Genomic DNA, 22682 nt, shown 5'->3' on the forward strand with positions numbered 1-22682 from the left:
CTTCCAATCATAAACTCATTTCGTCCCTGTGATCTTGTAGAAAATACTAACAACATTTAAAAAACACCATTAACATTATAAACAAACGATCTTAAAATAGAAAGTTTTTCACGATACAAATTTTTATCCTTCTGCTTTCTGTTTCATACACTGGTAACGGCTGACCGAATCGGATCCAATTTTCAAAAGACCACTTCTGAATTTCCAGACTTCCAATCATAATTTATTCCTTCCTTCCCTGTGTAAAAAATACTAACAACAATATATATATATACATATAAACAAACAATCATGACAATCTAATTGAAAGTTTTTCATGACAATTTTTTATCCTTCTGTTGTATGGTAAAAAAATTTCATACATTGGTAAAACGAGATCTCATTCAGTTACCACGTGATGTTTGCGAGATTTGCTCTATGTGTCTTTCAAGTTGCGGGTCTGTTTATTCTTACAGGCTTAGCGCTTTGTTTTTAGGCAATGATTAGGAGTAAAGACTCCAGTACCAGACATCTAGACAAGTTCCATTTATCGCTGGACAGATGAATTAAAAATAAAATAATAAACAATGTTTTCTTTAGTATTTAAGACATGGATTGTGCTCATGAATTGTTGAATTGGTTTAAATAATGGTGACAGTCGTTAATTGCTGTTAAAATTTTCTATTCAGTATGCCTCAGATCTTCAAGTGAGAGCAACATACATGTAATTATGATTATAAGATAAAAAAAATTAAATGAAGGCAACTTTAGGCTAGGCTTAATATACTCATTTGGTTTATTGGGATGACTTATTTTATGATATGATATTTTTTTATCCCTCTAAGCCTTACCCGTATCAGCATTTTAATGTTAGGAAAACGAAGACATTAAAAAATAAAAAAAATGTCATATATACTGGTCAAACTTACTGCTACAATACACTAAACATTAATATATTCATGATGAATTTAACTAATACTTTTAAATAACAGACATAAATCTATATAGACATAAATCTATATAATATAATGTAAACAGGTGTGAGGAGATATTTACCCCGACACCTGTTTCAATACGCAGCGGACGCGAACGACACTAACTTGCAGAAAGAAAACACATATACATCAAAAAAATGTCAGTGATGCAATTTTATGCTTTAATGTCAACATAAATTCATTATCAGAGATGTAATCTATACAAATACATTGTACATGTACCCGAAAACATTCACAACGGATTTCACTGGGGATTTCTTAAGTTTGGACGTGACGGGACAGCGACAGTCAGATTTATGTTATCACGCTGTCCAAAAACGTTCTGCTTTATGACAAGAAATCAGAACTTTTACCAGCAATTACCTTATACACAGTAATACAGTACATAATAAATTAATAGTACATGACTGTACATGTTGTATATTGATGCCCGGACTAGGGGTGTAGCGATATGCTTAGTCTCACAATACAATACATATCATGTGACAAAATTAAAAAAAATTTAATGTTCCTTCTCTTGGAAAGTACTTGAAATTTTGCTTTAAAGTTAAAGAAACTGTAATAAATGATACATTTGTTTAGTTGCTATCTTCAACAGTGATTGTATGGAAGTTTTCATTCAATGTCGATCTCTGCTTTTCACTGTATCATAAAACAGACCTATGATACGATACTCTAAGTCTTATCGCCAGACTATATATATATAATGTGTCGTGATACAGTGAATTTCGATATGTCGTTAATTACACCCTTAGCCCGGACCTCTTGACCTTAATGTATTTATTGTGTGAAGTTGTGCATTTCCGTTTTGCTAAATGAACATGTACTATGATCCATAAGACATAACGTGATGAAAAAACAAAAAACTTAAAATATCGCAAAAAACGAAGTTTAAAGGTAATATTAAGCTTACTTATAGAAGTAACACATACCTGGATACCAGCTGCTAGTTACTCTAGTTGTTGGGAAATTTTATTTTAAAAAAATGATATTAAATCAGACGATAAATAGAACAGCAGGTTTTTATAGTCCCCTACAGGTGGAGCACCGGAGTAGATTATAGGAATTACGCCTATTAGAGCGCAATAAGTAGATATGCATGTACTTGACTTATGCTTATAGGTCAAAGGTCAATGTCACCATTGAAGGTCAAGAAAAATTTGTTTCTGCTGATGGATTATCTAGTGCTACACAAAAATGTTCCCCATGATGAGACAGTGTGTCAATGCTTGAACTATGCTTGTCGGTTAAAGGTCAAGGTCACTGTTCAAGATCAAGTAAAAATTTGTTTCTGCTACATTAATTGCATCAAAGGATATTTTTAGTACTACACAGAAATGTTCTCCATGATTATGCTATATGTCGCGCACATGACCCATTGTTGTCGGCCATAGGTCAAAGTCATTATTGAAAGTCAAGTAAAAAATTTTTTCACCGGTATGGGACTTATATATTGCCACGGCTATACTCGGTCACTTGTTCATACAGACCTGGTGTCTCAAGTGTTTTATTTCAGGCATTTTTCATCAACTAAAAAGTTTTGTTTCTTTAAATCTCTTGTTTGATATTATTGCTATATCAGGTGCACATATTATCTTCATATTCTGGTCGGATGATTTTTCAAAGTTATTGTCCTTTGATTACATAACATAGTATACAAAAGTTCCATTTCCTGGAATTCATCAATCTTTTATCGAAGATTTACTCCGAAGAGGAAATATGCATATTTCTTGATGTTCCAACTTCCAGCCAGATGATTTTTCACTGACTTATTGCCCTTTGGTAATTCAACTTAGTTTACTATAGTACCATTTCTTGTCCAGAGTATTCCTCAGCAACCACTGGCTGGAATTTATAGTAGCTTCATAGGAAGCTTTACTGCCAAGAGGAAATGCGCGTTCCAGTCAGATGATTCACTGAGTTACTGCCCTTTGATAATTCAACTTTAGTACACTAAAGTACCATTTTTTTTGTCCTGGACTGGAATCCATAGAAACTTCATCGGAAGTTGCATATTATCTTCATGTTTTGGTCGAATGATTATCACTGAGTTACTGCCCTTTGATTGTTCAACTTTAATGAACTATAGCGCCATTCTAGTCAGGATATTTCTTGGCAACAAAAGGTGGTGCGCATTTTTAGCTCATCTGAGCACGAAGTGCTCCAAGGTGAGCTTTTGTGATCGCTCTGTGTCCGTCGTCGTCCGTCTGTCTGTCAGTCGTCCATTGTCAACAGTTTGACTGTTAACACTCTAGAGGTCACAATTTTGGCCCAATCTTAATGAAATTTGGTCAGAATGTTACGCTCAATAAAATCTTGGATGAGTTTGATATTGGGTCATATGGGGTCAAAAACTAGGTCATCAGGTCAAATCTAAGATAAAGCTTGTTAACACTCTAGAGGTCACAATTTTGACCCAATCTTAATGAAACTTAGTCAGAATGTTACCCTCAAAATAATCTTGGACGAGTTCGATATTGGGTCATCTGAGGTCAAAAACTAGGTCACCAGGTCAAATCAAAGGAAAAGCATGTTAACACTCTAGAGGTCACAATTTTGGTCCAATCTTAATGAAACTTAGTCAGAATGATACCCTCAATAAATTATGGACGAGTTTGATATTGGGTCATCTGGGGTCAAAAAGCAGGTCACCAGGTCAAATCAAAGGAAAAGCTTGTTAACACTGTAGAGGCCACATGTATGACCATATCTTAATGAAACTTGGTCAGAATGTTGATCTTGATGATCTATTGGTCAAGTTCAAATCTGGGTCAGGTGGGGTCAAAAACTAGGTCAAATCAAAGGAAAAGCTTGTTAACATTCTAGTTGCCACATTTATGACTGTATCTTCATGAAACTTAGTCAGAATGTTAAACTTGATGATCTTTAGGTCTAGTTCGAATCTGGGTCATGTCACTTCAAAAACCAGGTCACCGGGTCAAATCAAAGGAAAAGCTAGTTTACACTTTAGAGACCACATTTATGACCATATCTTAATGAAAACTTGGTCAGAATGTTAATCTTGATGATCTTTAGGTCAATAGGTCAGGTGAGTGATACAGGGCCTTCATGGCCCTCATGTATCTTAATCTTATGGTGGGATAATATTCCAGTGAGGTTCTTATATTATATTAATTCAACATGAGTATTTTTTCAAACTATATGTGCCCAGTCAGAGAATTCCACTTTTTAGCTCACCAGAGCACGAAGTGCTCAAGATAAGCTATTGTGACCAGTCATTGTCCGGCTGCGTTCGTCATGCGACATGCGTCATCCGTCAACATTTACCTTGTTAACACTCTAGAGGCCACATCTGTGACCCAATCTTATGAAACTTTGTCAGAAAGTTTGTCTTGAAGATCTCTTGGTTAGGTTCGAAACTGGGTCATGTATGGTCAAAAACTAAGTCAGTAGGCCAGATCAAAGGAAAATCTTGTAACACTCAAGAGTCCACAGTTTAAGTTGGAAATTCATGAGAATTGTTTAAAACGTTTGTCTTGATGTCCTCTAGGTCAAGTTCGAATCTGGGTCATGTGGGATCAAAAACATGGTCACCCGGTCAAATCAAAGGAAAAGCTTGTTAACACTCTAGAGGCCACAGTTGTAACCCAACCTTTATGAATCTTGGTCAGAATGTTTGTATAGATGATCTCTAGGTAAAGTTTGAAACTGTCAGTTAGGATCAAAAACAGGTCAGCAGGCCAGCTCAAAGGAAAATCTTGTTAACCTCCATAGTTTAAGTTTGAAACTCATAAGAATTGGTCTGTATGTTTGTCTTGGTCAAGTTCGAATCTGGGTCATGTGGGTTTAAAAACTAGGTCATCCGGTCAAATCAAAGGAAAAGCTTGTTAAAACTCTAGAGGCCACAGTTGTAAACCGATCTTTATGAAACTTGGTCAGAATGTTTGTCTTGTTAATACTCCAGAGGCCACAGTTGTAACCCAATCATCATGAAACTTTGTCAAAATGTTTGTCTTGATGATTTCTAGGTCAAGTGTGAATCTGGGTCATGTGAGGTCAAAAACTAGGTCAGTAGGCCAGATCAACTCTGGTGAGTGATATAGGGCCACCATGGTCCTCCTGTTTCTTTTAATATGCAATAATCTTATTTTGGTGAGCATCCATTGGGTTTATCATTATTTTCTTGTTATTCTATGCCTTTTATTCTCGGTAAAAAAGGAAAAAGACAATCAAACAGACATATGAACTCATCTTTTAGACGTATGTAACATTGCATAAAGTTGATATTCATGCGGATACTTTCATCGGTATATGGCTTTTATCGTTTTGCTAACATGCAGATTAGAATAAAAAATTTGTCTAGTCAAATACGGAATATATAATGGATCCAATACAGTAAGATAGTGGACAGTCACGTGGTACAAATGTGATTCGCTGAGAAAAATATGTATTCAATGATATGTGTATATTCTAGATGCAAATTAGAATTAAAATTCAAAATCTCACTGTTTTGAGAAAGAGAAATTTTAAAATATAATCTTCCATTATATTTCATGTCTTCTATTTAAGCCCGCCGCATTCAGCACTTTTAGTGCTTTGATTTTACCTTCCATCGCTAAGCGTAGTACGGGATAAATCGAACTGTTTTAGATTTTAAACCGCCTTTATATAACACTAATATTAGGCTCTTGCCCTACCGTTCTCGTGCTGAGATACATTTACATATCTTTAAACTTATGTGCACAGCGAATTTTCCACGTACAAATATGCCTTACGGTCACAGAGAAATCGCCTTAGCAATGCGCGCGTTTCTTCAATTATATGTTGCTGAAATTTATGTATTCTGCCAGGTATCTTGAAAGTATTATTATAATAACTAAACGCAAAGATACTCGATTCCATAACGAGCTTAACGCTGTGAAAGTTTAGAGGGTATACAAAGAAACGGTCTGAACTAATATGAGATGTTTTTCATTCTTGGCCCAGGCGGGACGAATTCGTTTAACGATGATAAGCGGCGATGAATAAACAAAGTGCTGAGATACATTTAGAGATCTTTAAACTCAGGTGCACAACGAATTTTTCACGTACAAATATGCCTTACGTACACAAAGAAATCGCCTTAGCAATGCACGCGTTTCTTCAATAATAATTATGTAGCTTATATCTATGTATTCTGTCAGGTATCTTGAAAGTATTACAATAACTTTAAACGCAAAGATATTCGATTCCATGACGAGCTTAACGCTGTGAAAGTTGAGAGGGTATAATATTATTGTTTTATTCTTAGTATATGATTATTTGTATTTGGATACAGTTTTCGGGCGCAAGAAGATAAAAGCATGAACTGCCATGACTATGTTTCCCCTAAGGTTCACGTAACTATACAGCATGATAAATGTCAATATTTGCCATCAGTACTTCCATATAAAAGATGTAAGCAAAAGGACCATCAATTTCTACTTTTTAAAACAATATCTCAACGGTTTTGAATTTCACAAACTTTACCTATTGTAAATCATTGCAACAGTATAAATCTTTTGCAACATAGAGAAACTATGCTGTTACTTTAACAACACTTTTAAAATTTGTTCTTGTCTTTTGCAGTAAAGATGAAATTTTAATTCGTTATCCGAATTTAATGCAGCTTAGAATACAACGCTTATTCAAAGGTATGGACTCGGGTTGATGTAATCGCAACATAAAATGAATAAAAATATATTGTTAACATATTCAGAGGAAGGCGGAGAAACTGTACGTAACAGGTTCAAATATCAGTTCACAGAAATGAAGCATTTCATGCGGTTTTTGGACATCTTGTTTTAGTTAGGCTGTGCTAAATGTATTTTATACTTTTAAAAGTATTATTGACAAAGCATCAATAGAACATACGAGCAGCAATGAAAAACATTGCAACGCACGACAAGATGGCGAAACAGCAGCTGCATCTGCGCAAGTTTAATGATTTTGTATGTTGATATTATCTGTACTTCACCGCAATAGGGCAACATTTAAAGATGGAACAAAACTCCCGATCGGAAGAGGCATATAATGATGGTGAACAATTCCATCAGCCATTATTAAAATCTATAGGAAGGCCAGTTAGAAACATAGAACGCTACCAAGCAAAATAATTATAAACCGTGCCTTGAATCTGTTTATGAGAGGTAGTGATATAGGTGCACAAATCCGCACGGCCCGTAGCTAAAGTTGCATTTATTAACAACTCGTAATGTTTAACAAAATCTTCATTATGCATATCTAACTTCATTGTGAATAATTAGTTCGTTTAAAAACATCTTTTAAACAGCATGTGCATTTTCTTTTCTGAAATCCAAATTCATATTTTAATTGTTTACATTCTGTCAGATTTGTTAATGATATCAAGACATATCGCACAAAAAGCCATTGTCTCTGGAATTCATCACTCACAAAGTAAGCCAATAAAATAAAAATATGATAAAGTTGAAATTCGCTTGCTCGTGCATTTCGCACCCGCAGCAAACCGACCTTGTGGCGTAATCTATGTTATCTACCACAGTTTGTGCATAGTGAACCTTTAATGAAAACTCTAGCATGCGCACTGTCCTGCGTTGTCTGATCTCGAAATTCTTTCCGGCATCCATTTTCTTAGTCTACTTGACTTTGTCTACGCTCCCTACAGCTGACGAAGTGTACACTTGCCCTTATAACAAAATCGTTATTAATTATATACAATTAATTATTTGATCAAGATAAGCAGTGGCCAAAAACACCTGATCCCTTTCAATACACTTTTTCTGCCCTCAGCAAATGAGATTAAATCTCGCGATTGTGCAATTAACACCCGCATGATGCAATCTCCCCCAAGCATCTAATTAACTAATTAATTAATTAATTGATTACGCAATCGGCTCCTGCACTGCTCCGGCTCCTGAGATTGCAGATCTCTCACAAACACACTACTACAATACCAAGAGTAAGTCATAGTGTTAATATTATCCAAACCAACAGCATAAGTTTTATTTTTTATCTAAAATTAAGGAACGACTAAATCTGACTGTAAAATCGCTTGTAGTATTTTTATTATCGTTTTTAACTGCTTCAGAACTTAAAACTATTTTTTGTTCCATATATATTTAAGAAAAATAACTTTTATATAACATTTCATGTTGTTTTGGTAACAATTTATTCATTTTTAATAATTCATCAATTATGTTAAAACCTTCATTTTTCAGTTCATCATTATTATTTCCAGCTTCAATATTACCACAAATAAGTTCCAAATCATTAACTTATTCTTCTGGATTGCATGGACAAACGTCATAACCTTGTCCCCGAATTATTTTTTTTTTAAATTTCATAGATCTTTTATTGATAGGTAAACCTGATTTTTCTGTTAATTCTTTAAATATTTTCCTAGAAAGTATTGAATGTTCTTTATTATTGTTATATCTTTTATTAATCAAATCAATTAAATCATCATCTACCTTAACGTTAATTACTTCTTTTCCAGTTCTTTGATCCTTCGCAATCAATTTGTTTTGACCATAAAGTTTATTAAGATCAATCAATAAATTACCATATTGTCCATTTGGTGAAACTTTATATGGATTTAGAACCTTTGATTTTTTAAAGAAAACTTTGTTTTTGTTTGTGATGTTTTATTTCTTTTCCCACATATTTTTCTTGCTCAAGAATATCATAGAGCGTTTCTCTATATTTTTTTTAATTATCCGACTTAGCTATAATTACTTCTTGTTGCTTCAGATCGAGATTTGTGGGGTTTTTCATTTTAGTTATTCCACCTAATTTTTACCCAAACTTATAATATCATCCGTTGCATTTTCTATGATATTCTCTACTTCTTTCCTAGTCATTTTTTATCAGGATCTTTAGATTTGCTATAAAAAGTTAAACATTTCTTGTGGTATGATGTATCTTTTTCTGTCTTAAAGTTTTAAATCAACATCCTTATTATAATTAATTTTAAATTCTTTCGGCCTTGCCCCAAATTCTTTTTCTGATTCTTCTTCTGATTCTTTTTCTCTTTCATAATCTGCATGTTTTTTTCAATTTCTTCTTCAATAGGTTATTTGCTTATTTCTTTAATTTTTTCTTCCTTGTATTTTTTATATTCCCTCAACAGTTCTTCATATTCTTCAGGAGACCCTGTAATTTGTTGCGGTTCTTGGAATAGCTGTGGTAAACCTTGATAAGTTTGTATGTCTTTTATTTCATCGCCGAGTGACTCTAATTGCTCTTTGATTCCGGGCAATGCTTTTAACTGACTTGATAATTTTTCTTTTTGACTTTCTATTCCTTCTGTAATTGGTTTATAAATTTCACTAAACATTTCTCGGCCAGTAGCTTTTCTTATTTTTTCTCACCTTATTTCTTACCTTTTGCCCGACCAAGTTTTTTCTTATTCTTATTTCATTAAGTTTTGATTGCATTTATATAATAATGTAAGATAATGTACGATAATGTAAGATAATGTAATATTATTATTATGATACAAAAAGTGATAAATCCAATAACTTAAAGCAAATTAAGCAATATCCTTTTATGCCAGATTCATGTTTTAGAATGTTAATATGTGGATCTTCCGGATCAGGAAAAACAAATACATTAATGCATATAACCTCTTAAATATTATGATAAATTATATCTGTATGCTAAAAACCTAGAACAATCTAAATATCAGGATTTAATAGACCATTTAAATGAAATTGCAAAAAGAATTAAAGTAGATCCAAAAGAATTACTTGAATATTCTAAAAATGAAATTGAACCGTGTGAGAATCTTGAATCAGAAGATGAAAAAATAGTAATATTCGATGATTTTATATGTGAAGAAAACAAGATTGAAAATGAAATAACAAAATACTTTATTCAAGGACGTCACAAAAAACTGTTCTGTTATTTAATTAAGTCAGTCTTACTATAAAACACCTAAAGATATCCGAATTAACTGTTCACATTATATTTTATTTGAAAGTCCAGGTAAAAAGGAAAATAATATGATTTGTAATGAACAAAATATAGATTACGATTCTTTTGCTAATGCAACAAAACAAAAATATGATTTCTTATATGTTGACAAACTAAGGAAGTTTTTAAGAAAAAACTTTACGGGAATTATATAGATTGGAGTTTTTAATGATGTAAAACAAATAAGTGAACCCGACAGTACAAGTAAAGTTAAATTTGATATTGATTTAAGTGATTATGCCCCTAGAAAACAATTAAAAACGAGCCCGTCAGCTGTCAAAAGGACTGGGAGTTGCACTCGACACTGTCTCATTGCGGCAAACATTTATGCCAAATAAAAAAAGATTGCAAAAAGTTACAATATAAGTTATTTGTAGTAACAACAAAGGGAAGTAAATCTAAAAAAAAAATCAAAAACATTCCAAGTCAACACAAAAATCCTTACCAGTAGAGATAGGTCAAAATACACCTCAAAATTGGATATAACATGCATGTTGTACTACAGAAAAGTGGTCTTGATATTTCCCTATGACCAGTAATAAAAAAAGTTACAATATAAGCTAATTATAGTAACAACAAAGGGAAGTAATTCTAGATTTTAGCGCATGACATTCCGTCTCATAATGTTGAACAATTGTGCCAAGTTACATCAAAATCCCTCTATGCATGAAAAAGAAATGCTCCGAACAATGTCATTCTTGTATCTGACATTTGACCTCTAAAAGTGACCTTGACCTTAGACCTAAGGACCTGGTTCTTGCGCCTGATACTCAGTCTCATGGTGGTGAACATTTGTTACATCAAAATCCCTCCATGCATGAAGAAGAAATGCTCAAGACAAAGTTTTCATTCTTGTATCCTTTGACCTCTAAGTGTGACCTTGACCTTAGTTCTAGGGACCTGATTCTTGGACAAGACATTCTGTCTCATGATGGTGAACAATTGTGCCAAGTTACATCAAAATCCCTCCATGCATGAAGAAGAAATGCTCCGGACAAAGTCATTATTGGGTTTGACCTTTGACCTTTGACCTCTAAGTGTGACCTTGACCTTTGAGATAGGAACCTGGGGTTTGCGCATGACACTCCGTCTCACTGAGGTTTACATTCAAGCCAAATATAAACAACATTGCTCCATGCATGTCAAAGTTATGGTCCGGACAAACAAATCCGGACGGACGCACGGACGTTCGGACGCACGCACGCACGCACGCACGTACATACACCGAACAGACATTTGGACAACTATGTCTTCGCTTACGCAAGCGGGCTCGACAAAAATTAAAAAGGACATGGACTCATATCTTCATAAAAATAAAGAACTTGATAACACAATGAACAGACTATTAGATATGGGAGGTAATGGAATAATCAACCTAAGAAATCCAGATAAACCCAGTGATGCAGTCCCAAAACGATTTATGTTTAAAAACATTCAAAGTTTAATAGAAGACTATAATCTTGAAGGCATTAAAAGTATAAAACAGACATTAGAAGAAGAAGTAACGAATACTGAAGAATTAGAAATAAGACTTCAAAAACAATAGAGCATTAATAGTTGCGTTACAAGGTAAAATTGAAGAAGAAATGAAAATTATGGATGATTCTATTATAGAACTTGAAGAGAAATCTGATAAAAGAAGTATTCAGAACCAATTTTGAAATGTTATACAATCAAGTTCAGGAATTAAAAGATAGTATGATTAAACATGAAGAATTAAAAGACAAGATTATTGAAGCTGAGAAAAAGTTACAAAATATGTATCAGTTAGAAACCAGAACAGAAATAAATAAACTAAATACTGACTTTACAAAAAACAATCAAGATTTGTTAGATACATTTTCAAATAAATTTGCAGAATATAAATCTGAACTGGAAAAGGCAGCTGCACAAAGAGGTGATGATCATGACACAGCATTAGATAACCTTAAAAAAGAGTTCAATTCTAACTTAAATTCTATCTCAGAAAATTTGAAGAAACAACTTCGGGACTTGATAAGTATTGTCGACACACGTCACAATTTAAAGTACGCGGAATTAATTACACTTACAGAAATATTACAAAAAGATATTAACGAATTTAAAACTAAAATTGAAAAAAAAAATAAAAATGAACAGGACTTTGTAGTTGAAAAATCAGTTAAACAAGGAGAATCTATTACCTCTAATGCTGAAGCAATTTCCACTAATGCCGAAGAAATTACAAAAGTAAAAAATGTTTTTTTTTTAAACAAGAAACACGATTAGCTAGAACAAAGAATACTGTTGACAATTTGTCTGCTCCTGAAGTTGCTACAAAAAAAACGAGTTGATGATTTAGCTGAAATAATTCCTGAACATGAAAATAAATATAAAGCAATAGAAGAAGAAATAGAAAAAGTAAGATGTGAAGTGTTTCATTTTGAACATTACAATAGCAGACAACTACATGTAAAGGATTATAATATTGAAAATCTATATAGTGTTGAAGATAAACAGTTACAACAAAAGGTATTAAAGACTGGACATTATTTTTGCATTATTTGGAATACGAATTAATAAGATTATAGATTATAAAAGTTTAATTAAAGAAGGAGTTGAAAGGTTTAAAATCCAACAAGATGGGGATTATATAATTGAAATGAATATTATCATTGGTAACTATAATAAAAGTTTTAATTTCATTTTTGACTCAAGAAGTGAACACACAAATGGAATGGAGTATATATCACCTGAGGTTAAAAATACAACACTGGTTTTTAAGAAAAAAAATGAAATTAATTTAAGCAAAGGAATGTGGCTTAAGATAAAGCCATTAATATTGACAGGTAGAGATTATGTTGAATTTACTATAGAACCAGGAAGTTATGTCAAATTCTATCTGGTTAATCCAGTTAATTGATTTATTTCCATTGTTTTTTCATATAATGGGAATATTTAATAATATAAATGAAAAAGTAAATAAAATAGAGAGACAAATAGTAAGGAAACCTCCTTTGTTTTTAACATCTGCAACAGAAGATGCTGCTTGATTATTTCAATAGAAAGCTGGTAATGCTAGTCCTGGTTTAGTTCAAAATGGTAATAATGTAACAATCAAACAAAATTGTATTTTAATTATTCTTATAGATGCAATTAAATTAGATAAAGGAGATGTTAAATTGGAATTAAAAAACAAAGAAAATAAAATTCTTCAAAGATATTATGTAAAAAATAACAGAAAAAAATGAATCTGTTTCTATTAATTATGCTGATCAATTTCAAACAAATTCAGTTATTTATATAGATGGTTTAAACGTTATGAATATTCAATTAACAATTTATGGTTTTGTGACCGTAGGCTAATGTATTAATACCATTATCAAGAATATATCTTTTATCGTCATAACATGATAAAGATGTTTTATTAATAACATAACTAGAAAGATTGTGCTTATCAGAACGAATAACTTTAAAGGTGTGATTGCTTTGAGTTGAATTAAATAAGGTGTCTTTGTAATTTTCATGAACTATTGTTTTGTTTACAACATGTTTTTTTAAAATTCCTTTACATTTTTTAATGTTAACTTCATTTTCTAATAAATATGAATACATTTTACTTCTTAATCCAACAAATTCAATAATAGGAATTCTGACAGCTTCATCTTTGAATTTTCCAATTACTTTTTTGTTGCAATCAAAATAAAACTCTGAATTACTATCATAATCACTATTATCAAACAGTTCTGAATCTTCATAAAAATCCTTATATGCGTCTTTGGTTTTTATTTCATAACATAATGAATCAGTGCCAGTAAATAAAAGCTTTGCTGAATCTTTATACTTTTCCTTAATATAATTATAATGAAAATCATACATTAAATATTAAGATAAATCAAGAATGCACATTCCGACATAACAAGGTCTGTTTAAAGGCCTAGATTTTGGTAGTGGGCCAAGGAATTTCTGTCTTCACCAGCACAGTTGGGGGCTAATGACGATCACAGTATGGTTCCAATAAACAAGGGTCATTGTTTATTGGAGAGTCAGTCTAACTTACAAGTGTATCTATTAGTGAGAAGGGGAAACAATGTAATTGAATTTAGATTAATGAATAATTGTTAACTTTTAAAGTTATACTAATTTTTTTGGCATTTCTGTATAAAAAAAATTATTTTTGATCGAACACAATAATAAAATAATCAGAAACTTATTTTCATAAAAATAAAATAATCAGAAACTTACTTAAAGAAATATGCAAGATTTTATTTTTTCGAATTCTGTCTGGAGAATTGTGATATTTCAGAAAAATGTGACTTTCACTCATCTAAAGCTTGCAGAATACTTAATTGTAAATAACATATGTCTAAAATTGAAACAGAATGTGCATTTCAAAGTTACAAAGCAAAGCATGAAAAAAGTCCCTTTTGGCAACATACTGAAAATGAAAATTGAGTATAGATGGAACACAATAATTTTATATTCAAATAATGTTGATTACATAAATACAAGAAAATCAATGATTATGATTATGATTATTATTAATATTATTATTATAATTATTGTAACATTAAAGTAATAGTTATTATCATCTATATAATATCAAAATAAAAGAAGAAAAATTAATTTCTTTCAACTCCAATGCACACATCTTCATGGTCTAGTTGGGGTCCCTGCTGTGCTAAATGCCCTCTGATCAGTTACTATTACATAATCGCTGATAGGCAGCAGATAAGATGGGAGTTGTATATTGGATTTGGGGGAGGGGACACTTAGTAGTGAATCTAGGCCTTTAATAATAAACTTTCTTTTATTCTATGAATACCAAACAAATTCTTATTAAACATTGTTGAACTAACAAATGAAGGTTTTGCTATATACTTCAATAAAAGATTTTCGTCATGTGTTAATTTAATATTGATTCTTTTGCGTAAATTCTACATCGTCTTACCGAATACAGAATTGTTCATGAGTTCAAAAAAGTCTTTTTCAAAAAATTCTTTGCTTTAGATCTTTTTTGAGTATTAAAATTAATATATCCTTTTAACCAAGGACTTCCATCAAAAGTTAATATTCTATGTATTTTTGTTATTTTTAATTCTAATTGTGCATATAGTGAAAGATTTTTAAAATGGACAACATAGTTTTGTTTTTTCATTAAAGTCGGAACTATTTTTTTACATTATCTTTTCCTATTTCATATTATTTTTTAATATTTTTACTATAATTCTTTTTTAAATTTTCCTATTTGTTGCATAATAAAATGGCCACCACAACCTCTTAAATTATGAAAAATAACAGGAATTTTGTGTGTTAATCTAAAATTAATATTACATTCTTGATGAGCACTTCCTCTAAACTTTTATGTTACATGACAGTGATCTCGGACTGGATTTTCATTTTCCTTATATTCTTTTCCACAAATATGACAAGAAGTTTGTTTTTGAAATACAGCTTCATCTTTTTTAGACATATACAAATCTTTTTTAAAGTTTTCATTAAATATTTCCTTACAATATTCCTCTTCCTCAAGCATTTTTTCGATAAATTTATAAACTGCATCAGGACCTCTGTAAACTTGTGTTGGTTTAGTATATTCATTGTCATAACAACAAACAACTTTATAACCGTTACCACAATCTATATGTTTTTGATATGGTTCAGTAAATGAAGATTCAGGTGACGGCAAAGCAGTTGATATTTTTTCAGTTATTGATTCAAAATCAACATAAATTACAAAAGGTACTGTTAAGCCTTTATGATAATTTTTAAAACGTATTTTACTTCCCTCTTTTGGCATTTTTACAGCTTGAACACCATTAATAGCTAAACAATTTGGAATATGTTCATTTAATATTCTTTCTTGAGAAACAGTTAGTAAACATGATTTGCAAAAATGTTTTTATGCTGATCTTTGGTTTTGCAAAACATTAATCTATTAAAGTCTTTTATCCAAACATAATGTGTTTTTTTGTTAATACTGATTAACAACATGTCACAGTGTTCTTCATATTAAATGAAATATCATTCTGAGCTTCTATTTTAGGTATTTGATTTAATGTTACAAGAAATTTTATTCCTTTATAATTAAATTTTTCTATATGCTTTTTGTAATTTGAAACTCTTTCGGAATGTTTTGTTTCAGGAAATTTGTAAGCTAAATGACACCATCTAAAACATTCATTATCATCATTCTTTATATTTATTAATCCTTTCTTTGGATTCTGTAATGGTTTTGGTAATTCTAAATAACTTGAAGCAGCCAGTGGTGTGTATTCATATCTATTTTTATAATGAGCATCAACTGACTCTATTCTCCAGCCACTTCCTTCTGAAATCCAATTACCAATCCTATTTATTATTTCATCAAAAGCTTGACGTAAAGTGTTTTTTATTTCGTTTGTGTTAATAATAATTAAAGCCTTTGATTGAAAAAAGCTGATTTATATATTGTATATGTTTTACTAATTTTTGCAAAAGTTATTTTTAAAACAACATTTATTTTTATACATTTAAAAATTTTAAGTTCAGATTTAAGAATATCAAATGAGTCTGCTATATTCAAATATAATTGATATTTTGGATCTTGCCTATATGTAATTTTATTTTCAAATTTCTTAATATACAGATTTGGAGACCTCTCAATTTCTCTAACAGCCATCTATATATCATATTTAGAAAAAAAATCGCTAAGTAAAAAAAAACAACAACAAAATAATAAAGTTTAAAAAGAAATAAAATATTTAAATTTATATCTTTTTCCATTAGTTTTTGATATTCCACTTTTTACTTGATTCTTCCCTTCACAGCACATTTTCATTAACCCAGAATTAATATCAAGGTCTTTAAATGCTGCGTAAGTGCTTCTATATATTTTTTCTTCATTAGTGTCACAATCGGTTGTAATAACTCTTTTAGGGTTGTTTCGATGATTATTTGGTCTGGGGCAATCACATAATATTTCATTATTTTGCTTTTCTGTTAATAAACAACCATAATCCAATCCAAATAAAGTTATATTCCTTTTTAAAAGATAAGGATCTATAACATTTTGTAATTTATCAATCACATGTCTTTTATAATCATCGCTAACTATTTGATCAAGTTTTGATTTAATAACGTTTCTTCTTTTTAGTACTTTTTTATATGAATTTCTATTATCATTTGTTATTTCTCCTAAAGTGCTAAATAATTTTGGCATAATCATTCTATCTACCTTTCTATTAACCATCTATATAATATACTTATAGAAAAAATCTTTAATAAACGCACGTAAAAAAAAAATCAGCAATCTAAATTTAATACAACTCTTCTTCTTTTTAATTTTTATATCCGTTAAGTTTAAGTTCCTTCATATACATTTCAAGAGGCGTTGAAATGTTCCTTTCTTTCTGCATTTCTAACAGTATTGTAAAAATATCCTGAATAACATTTTTCTCATCTTCTTTATCTAATTTTCCAATTTGTGCTTTTGTTATTAGTTGTTTTATTTTTTTATGATGTAATTTTAAAATAGCTTTTTTGTCTTCAACTTTTAGCCCTTTAATAAATATTGTAATAACTGATGGAACAGCGCCAGCAAATGCCATAAATATAGGAATAGCAGGAACAAGTACTAATGCAGTCGAGCAACCAAAGATACTTGCTGTAATTTGTAATCCTGTATGTACTCCTCCACAAAACTTGTAACTTTTTCTGTAAGCAGCAGCAAGTTTAGTCAAGTGGATAATTAATTGATCTATTGTTTCTGTTTCTATTCCATTAGAAACTATATTTTTATTACTCATTTATATAATATATTTTTAAAATTTAATTTAGATATTATTTTTTTTCCAATTCACGAAATGGAACCCAACTTTTAAATTTTTCACTATAACCTTTCCATTTACCTAAAGCTTGTTTTTTTCTTATAGTCTTGTCTAATAACTTTTTCTATTCTAAAAACCCCTTGTTTAGTAGGTAAAAGTTCTTGCTCATAAAGTGAACCCTGAATTATTTCATTATTTAAATCAAATCTTTAATAGTATATGTTCTGGGATTTGTGTTATTAATTCCATAAATTATAAATATTTCCTTTATCCAGTTTGGTGTATATCCTTTTTCAAAATGTCGTTTAAGTTTGCTTAAGCGAACTCGATCACCAATTTTAAACTTTGGTTTACTCTTTGGTAGCTTTAAATTACCATATAAATTAAAGTAAACAGTACCCTTATTTATATTTTTACTGGCTTCAGCCGGTGTCATTTTTTATACTAGAATGTTTTGTTTTGTTACATTTACCAACCATTTCCTGTAAATTATCTAAGTAAGTGTAAGTATTATTGCTGTAAAATATTTCCACATTATTCTTTTTAAACTTCTATTAAATCTTTCGATTACTGCAGCTTTTCCTTCATTAAATGTATGATACATGTTAATCTTATTTTTATTCAAAAATGATTCAAACATTTTATTATAAAATTCTTTTCCTTCATCTACCCATAAATTTGTTGGTGTTCTACCTTTAGAAATTATTTTTTCAAATGCTTCAGTAACAGATTCTCTAGTTCTATTCTTTAATGGAATAACCCAAGCATATTTGCTAAATATATCAATAACAGTTAATAAGTACTTTACACCTTTATTGTATTTTGAAAAAGCTTGCATATTGACTAAATCAGCAGACCAAGTATCATCAATATCACTAACTATCACTCTTCGTTTCGAAAATTTTCGTTTAATTGGTTTATGTAATTCTTCTGCTTATTCGTCACTCCAGTTAATTTCGGGGGTCTTTTTGAGTGAGCTTTTAGCTCCTAAGGACTTACGTCCAAGCAAACGCTCTACCCCCTTTTCCCGTTTTTTGATTTTTGTTTTTGCCCGAGTCCAAGTTTGTATTACGTTTTAATTGCTGGTTTTACAACTAAATGTTTTGCAATCTTTTCTCCAGATGTTTTTGATTGAGTGTTATTTAAGATGGAAAGCATTTGCTTGTCACATAACTTTTTTTTTACACCACTGTCATAGCAAAAGTCATGGTCCATACATACTGCGTCTAGTTCATTAACAGGAGGTCCATTATCTAAAGGATTTCCTGGTCCACAATAGTTATATCCTGGAAGTGTTAAACCTTTCTTAGGTAAAAGAGGTAACATAGTTTTATGAATATCAGTTGCTCCTCCAGTACTTTTCACAATCTGTGTTTTTATATTACCACAGGATGCACACTGAGCTCTTAACATAAATCTACCGTTTTTAGCTCACCTGAGCAATGCTCAGGTGAGTTTTCCTGATCACTCGATGTCCGTCGTCTGTCTGTCGTCTGTCTGTCCGTCAACATTTAGCTTGTGTATGCGATAGAGGCTGTATTTTTCAACTGATCTTCATGAATATTGGTCAGAATGATAACCTTGATGAAATCTAGGCCGAGTTCGAAAATGGGTCATCTCGGGTCAAAAACTAGGTCACTAGGTCAAATCAAAGAAAAACATTGTGTATGCGATAGAGGCTGTATTTTTCAATTAATCTTCATGAATATTGGTCAGAATAATAACCTTGATGAAATCTAGGTGAGTTCGAAAATGGGTCATATCAGATCAAAAACTGGGTCACTAGGTCAAATCAAAGAAAAACCTTGTATATGCGATAAAGGCGATATTTTTCAATTAACCTTCATGAATATTGGTCAGAATAATTGCCTTGATGAAATCTAGGTGAGTTCGAAAATGGGTCATATCGGTTCAAAAACTGGGTCACTAGGTCAAATCAAAGAAAAACCTTGTATATGCGATAAAGGCGGTATTTTTCAATTAATCTTCTTGAATGTTGGTCAAAATGATAAACTTGATAAAATCTAAGCCGAATTCGAAAATGGGTCATATCAGGTCAAAAACTAGGTCACTAAGTCAAATCAAAGAAAAACCTTGTGTATGCGATAGAGGCTGCATTTTTCAATTATTCTTCATGAATATTGGTCAGAATGATAACCTTGTTGAAATCTAGGCCGAGTTCGAAAATGGGTCATCTCGGATCAGAAACTAGGTCACTAGGTCAATTCAAAGAAAAACCTTGTGTATGCGCTAGAGGCTGTATTTTTCAATTGATCTTCATGAATATTGGTCAGAATGATTGCCTTGATGAAATCTAGGCCGAGTTCGAAAATGGGTCATCTCGGGTCAAAAACTAGGTCACTAGGCCAAATCAAATAAAAACATTGTGTATAGGATAGAGGCGGTATTTTTCAATTGATCTTGATGAATTTTAGTCAGAATGATTAACTTGATAAAATCTAGGCTGAGTTCGAAAATGAGTCATCTGGGTTCAAAAACTAGGTCACTAGGTCAAATCAAGGAAAAACCTTGTGTATGCGATAGAGGCTGTATTTTTCAATTGATCTTCATGAATTTTGGTCAGAATGATTGCCTTGATAAAATTTAGACCAAGTTTGAAAATGGGTCATCTGAGGTCAAAAACTAGGTCACTAGGTCAAATCAAAGAAAAACCTTGTGTATGTGATAGAGGCTGTATTTTTCAACTGAACTTCATGAAATTTAGCCAGAATGATTACCTTGATAAAATCTAGGCCGAGTTCGAAAATGGGTCATCTGGGGTCAGAAACAAGGTCAAATCGAAGAAAAACATTGTGTATGCAATAGAGGATGTATTTTTCAATTGATCTTCATGAAATCTGGTCAGAGTGATTGCCTTGATGAAATCTAGGTCGAGTTTGAATATGGGTTATCTGATGTCAAAAACTAGGTCACTAGGTCAAATTAAAGAAAAATCTTGTGTATGCGATAGAGACTGTTCTTTTTCAATAGATTCTTATGAAATTTGGTCAGGATGATTGCCTTGATGAAATCTAGGTCGAATTTGAATATGGGTCATCTGAGGTCAAAAACTAGGTCACTTGGTCAAATCAAAGAAAAAACTTGTGTATGTGATAGAGGCTGTATTTTTCAATTGATCTTCATGAATTTTGGTCAGAATGATTGCCTTGATAAAATCTAGGTCGAGTTTGAACATGGGTCACCTAGGGTCAAAAACTAGGTCATATCTAAGAAAATGCTTGTTTTATCGCAAGAGACCAATTTTTTGGTCCAATCTTAATGAAAATTGGTCAGAATATTTGTTTCCATGAAATCACTAGGTCAAACATGTTTTACACTGTTATGGTGTGTTTTTTAGGTGAGCGACCTAGGGCCATCTTGGCCCTCTTGTTTGTTGTAACATATTGAGGATTTATACTATCAGTAAATTTCCTTTCTTTTACACAATATATTTGTTTTTGACTCATTTATATTATATGTATTTAAAATTATATAAAACTAATTACTGCTAATCAGACCCAACGGGTCTAAGGGAACGTACGTTACATCTAAAAATAAGCGTTTACACTGTAAACGTTACTATAAATAAACGTGAACATTGCACACGGAAGTGATGTAATACATAGAAATTCCACTGATGCTAAAAATAAGCGTTTACATTGTAAACGTTTCTATAAATAAACGCGAACATTGTACGCGGAAGTGATGTAATACATAGAAATTCCACTAATGCTAAAAATAAACGTGTACACTGTAAACGTTACTAAAAATAAACTTGAACATTGTACACGATCTAAAAATAAACGTTTACACTGTAAACGTTACTAAAAATAAATTCACTTTGTCAAACCAGAGGTTTTCACAGTACTTTGTAAAAACCTCTGGTTTTTTTAGTGTGCCAGCATTGGTCAGTTTAGGTCAAGGGTAAGGTTAAAATGAGGTCAAACTGTGCCAGAACCGTCATTTCCTATACTACTTAAATTCGGTATAAAATTTCCTTATTCATTACTTTTGCCTTTTATTTTGCCGCTTCATTATTACTTTCCAGTGTCCTTGTCCAGTCGCAAAGTGCACTCTTATATCTACTTTTTATATCGACGACAAGTATTACGAGAAAAAAAACGACATAGAGAGTATTTATGCAGAGTTTGTCAATGTGCAATCTTTGTTTTTCCTAAATCATAAACAAATGCCGCAATGGTTCCCTGTCGTGGCCTTCGACAGCGATATAAGTTTTATCAAGAAATATTGAAGCAGCATATTTATGATGAGCCATGTAATTACTTTCAAACCTCCCCCACCCCAAACTCCCAAATCCCAACACACACGCAAACGGTCTCGGAAATAGGAAAATGACACTAAAATAATACAAAACGTTAAAGCTCACCTTTGAAGGTAGTCCCAATAGAAAATCCTACATCGTAGTGACTTCTGGCTCGAATATACAGAACTGGAAGGCTCTCAGTTTGATCCATAGCAAAATGTATTCAACGAAAAAGGAAAATTTTGTATGTCCTGATAAAATGTTTGATACGTCTGCGATAAGTTTAAGATAGTCACGCGCATACATATAGTCTTGCATGAACTACTTCTTTCGTTGGATCCGCTCATGCATTAACGGGAGAGAAATCGTGCGCAAACAAGGCAATTCACGTGCTGTTAATACATGTTTTTTATTTTTGTTACGCCTGTGCCGGGGCCAAAATACTATTCTTAAGCGAAACGTTAATGTAAACAAACAATATGGACGCAGACAGGTATCCGTCGTTCTGGCCAAAATTGGGGGACAAATGAATATATTCAGGAAGGCCTGAAAGTCAGAATTTTGTCGTAGTATTCTCAGGGTTTCTCGTATTCTCGTTTTATGCCTTAAAGTTGTCAAATAATTTAATGTTTGTTATTTTCTAGACAGGAATGGTACAAAACTGAGACACTGAAATTCAGGGAGCGTCTCTTTTCCATACGGAAGAAAGTACTGCGGTCATATAGAAAGGCACAATACCACCAA

General features: G+C 31.7%; 1 protein-coding gene across 1 annotated transcript in view; it reads right to left on the reverse strand.

Annotated features, from left to right (window-relative positions):
• LOC123534965 (uncharacterized) overlaps positions 1–22299 on the reverse strand; it is a 49105-nt gene extending 26806 nt beyond the window's left edge. Inside the window, exon 1 of the mRNA XM_045317465.2 lies at positions 22062–22299. Within this exon, the coding sequence (XP_045173400.2) occupies positions 22062–22149 (88 nt within the window). The 5' untranslated portion in view covers positions 22150–22299. The remainder of the gene's footprint in view (positions 1–22061) is intronic.
• Positions 22300–22682: the final 383 nt, after the last annotated feature.

The sequence above is a fragment of the Mercenaria mercenaria genome, chromosome 12, assembly GCF_021730395.1.
Source record: "Mercenaria mercenaria strain notata chromosome 12, MADL_Memer_1, whole genome shotgun sequence".
Lineage (NCBI taxonomy): Eukaryota > Metazoa > Mollusca > Bivalvia > Venerida > Veneridae > Mercenaria > Mercenaria mercenaria.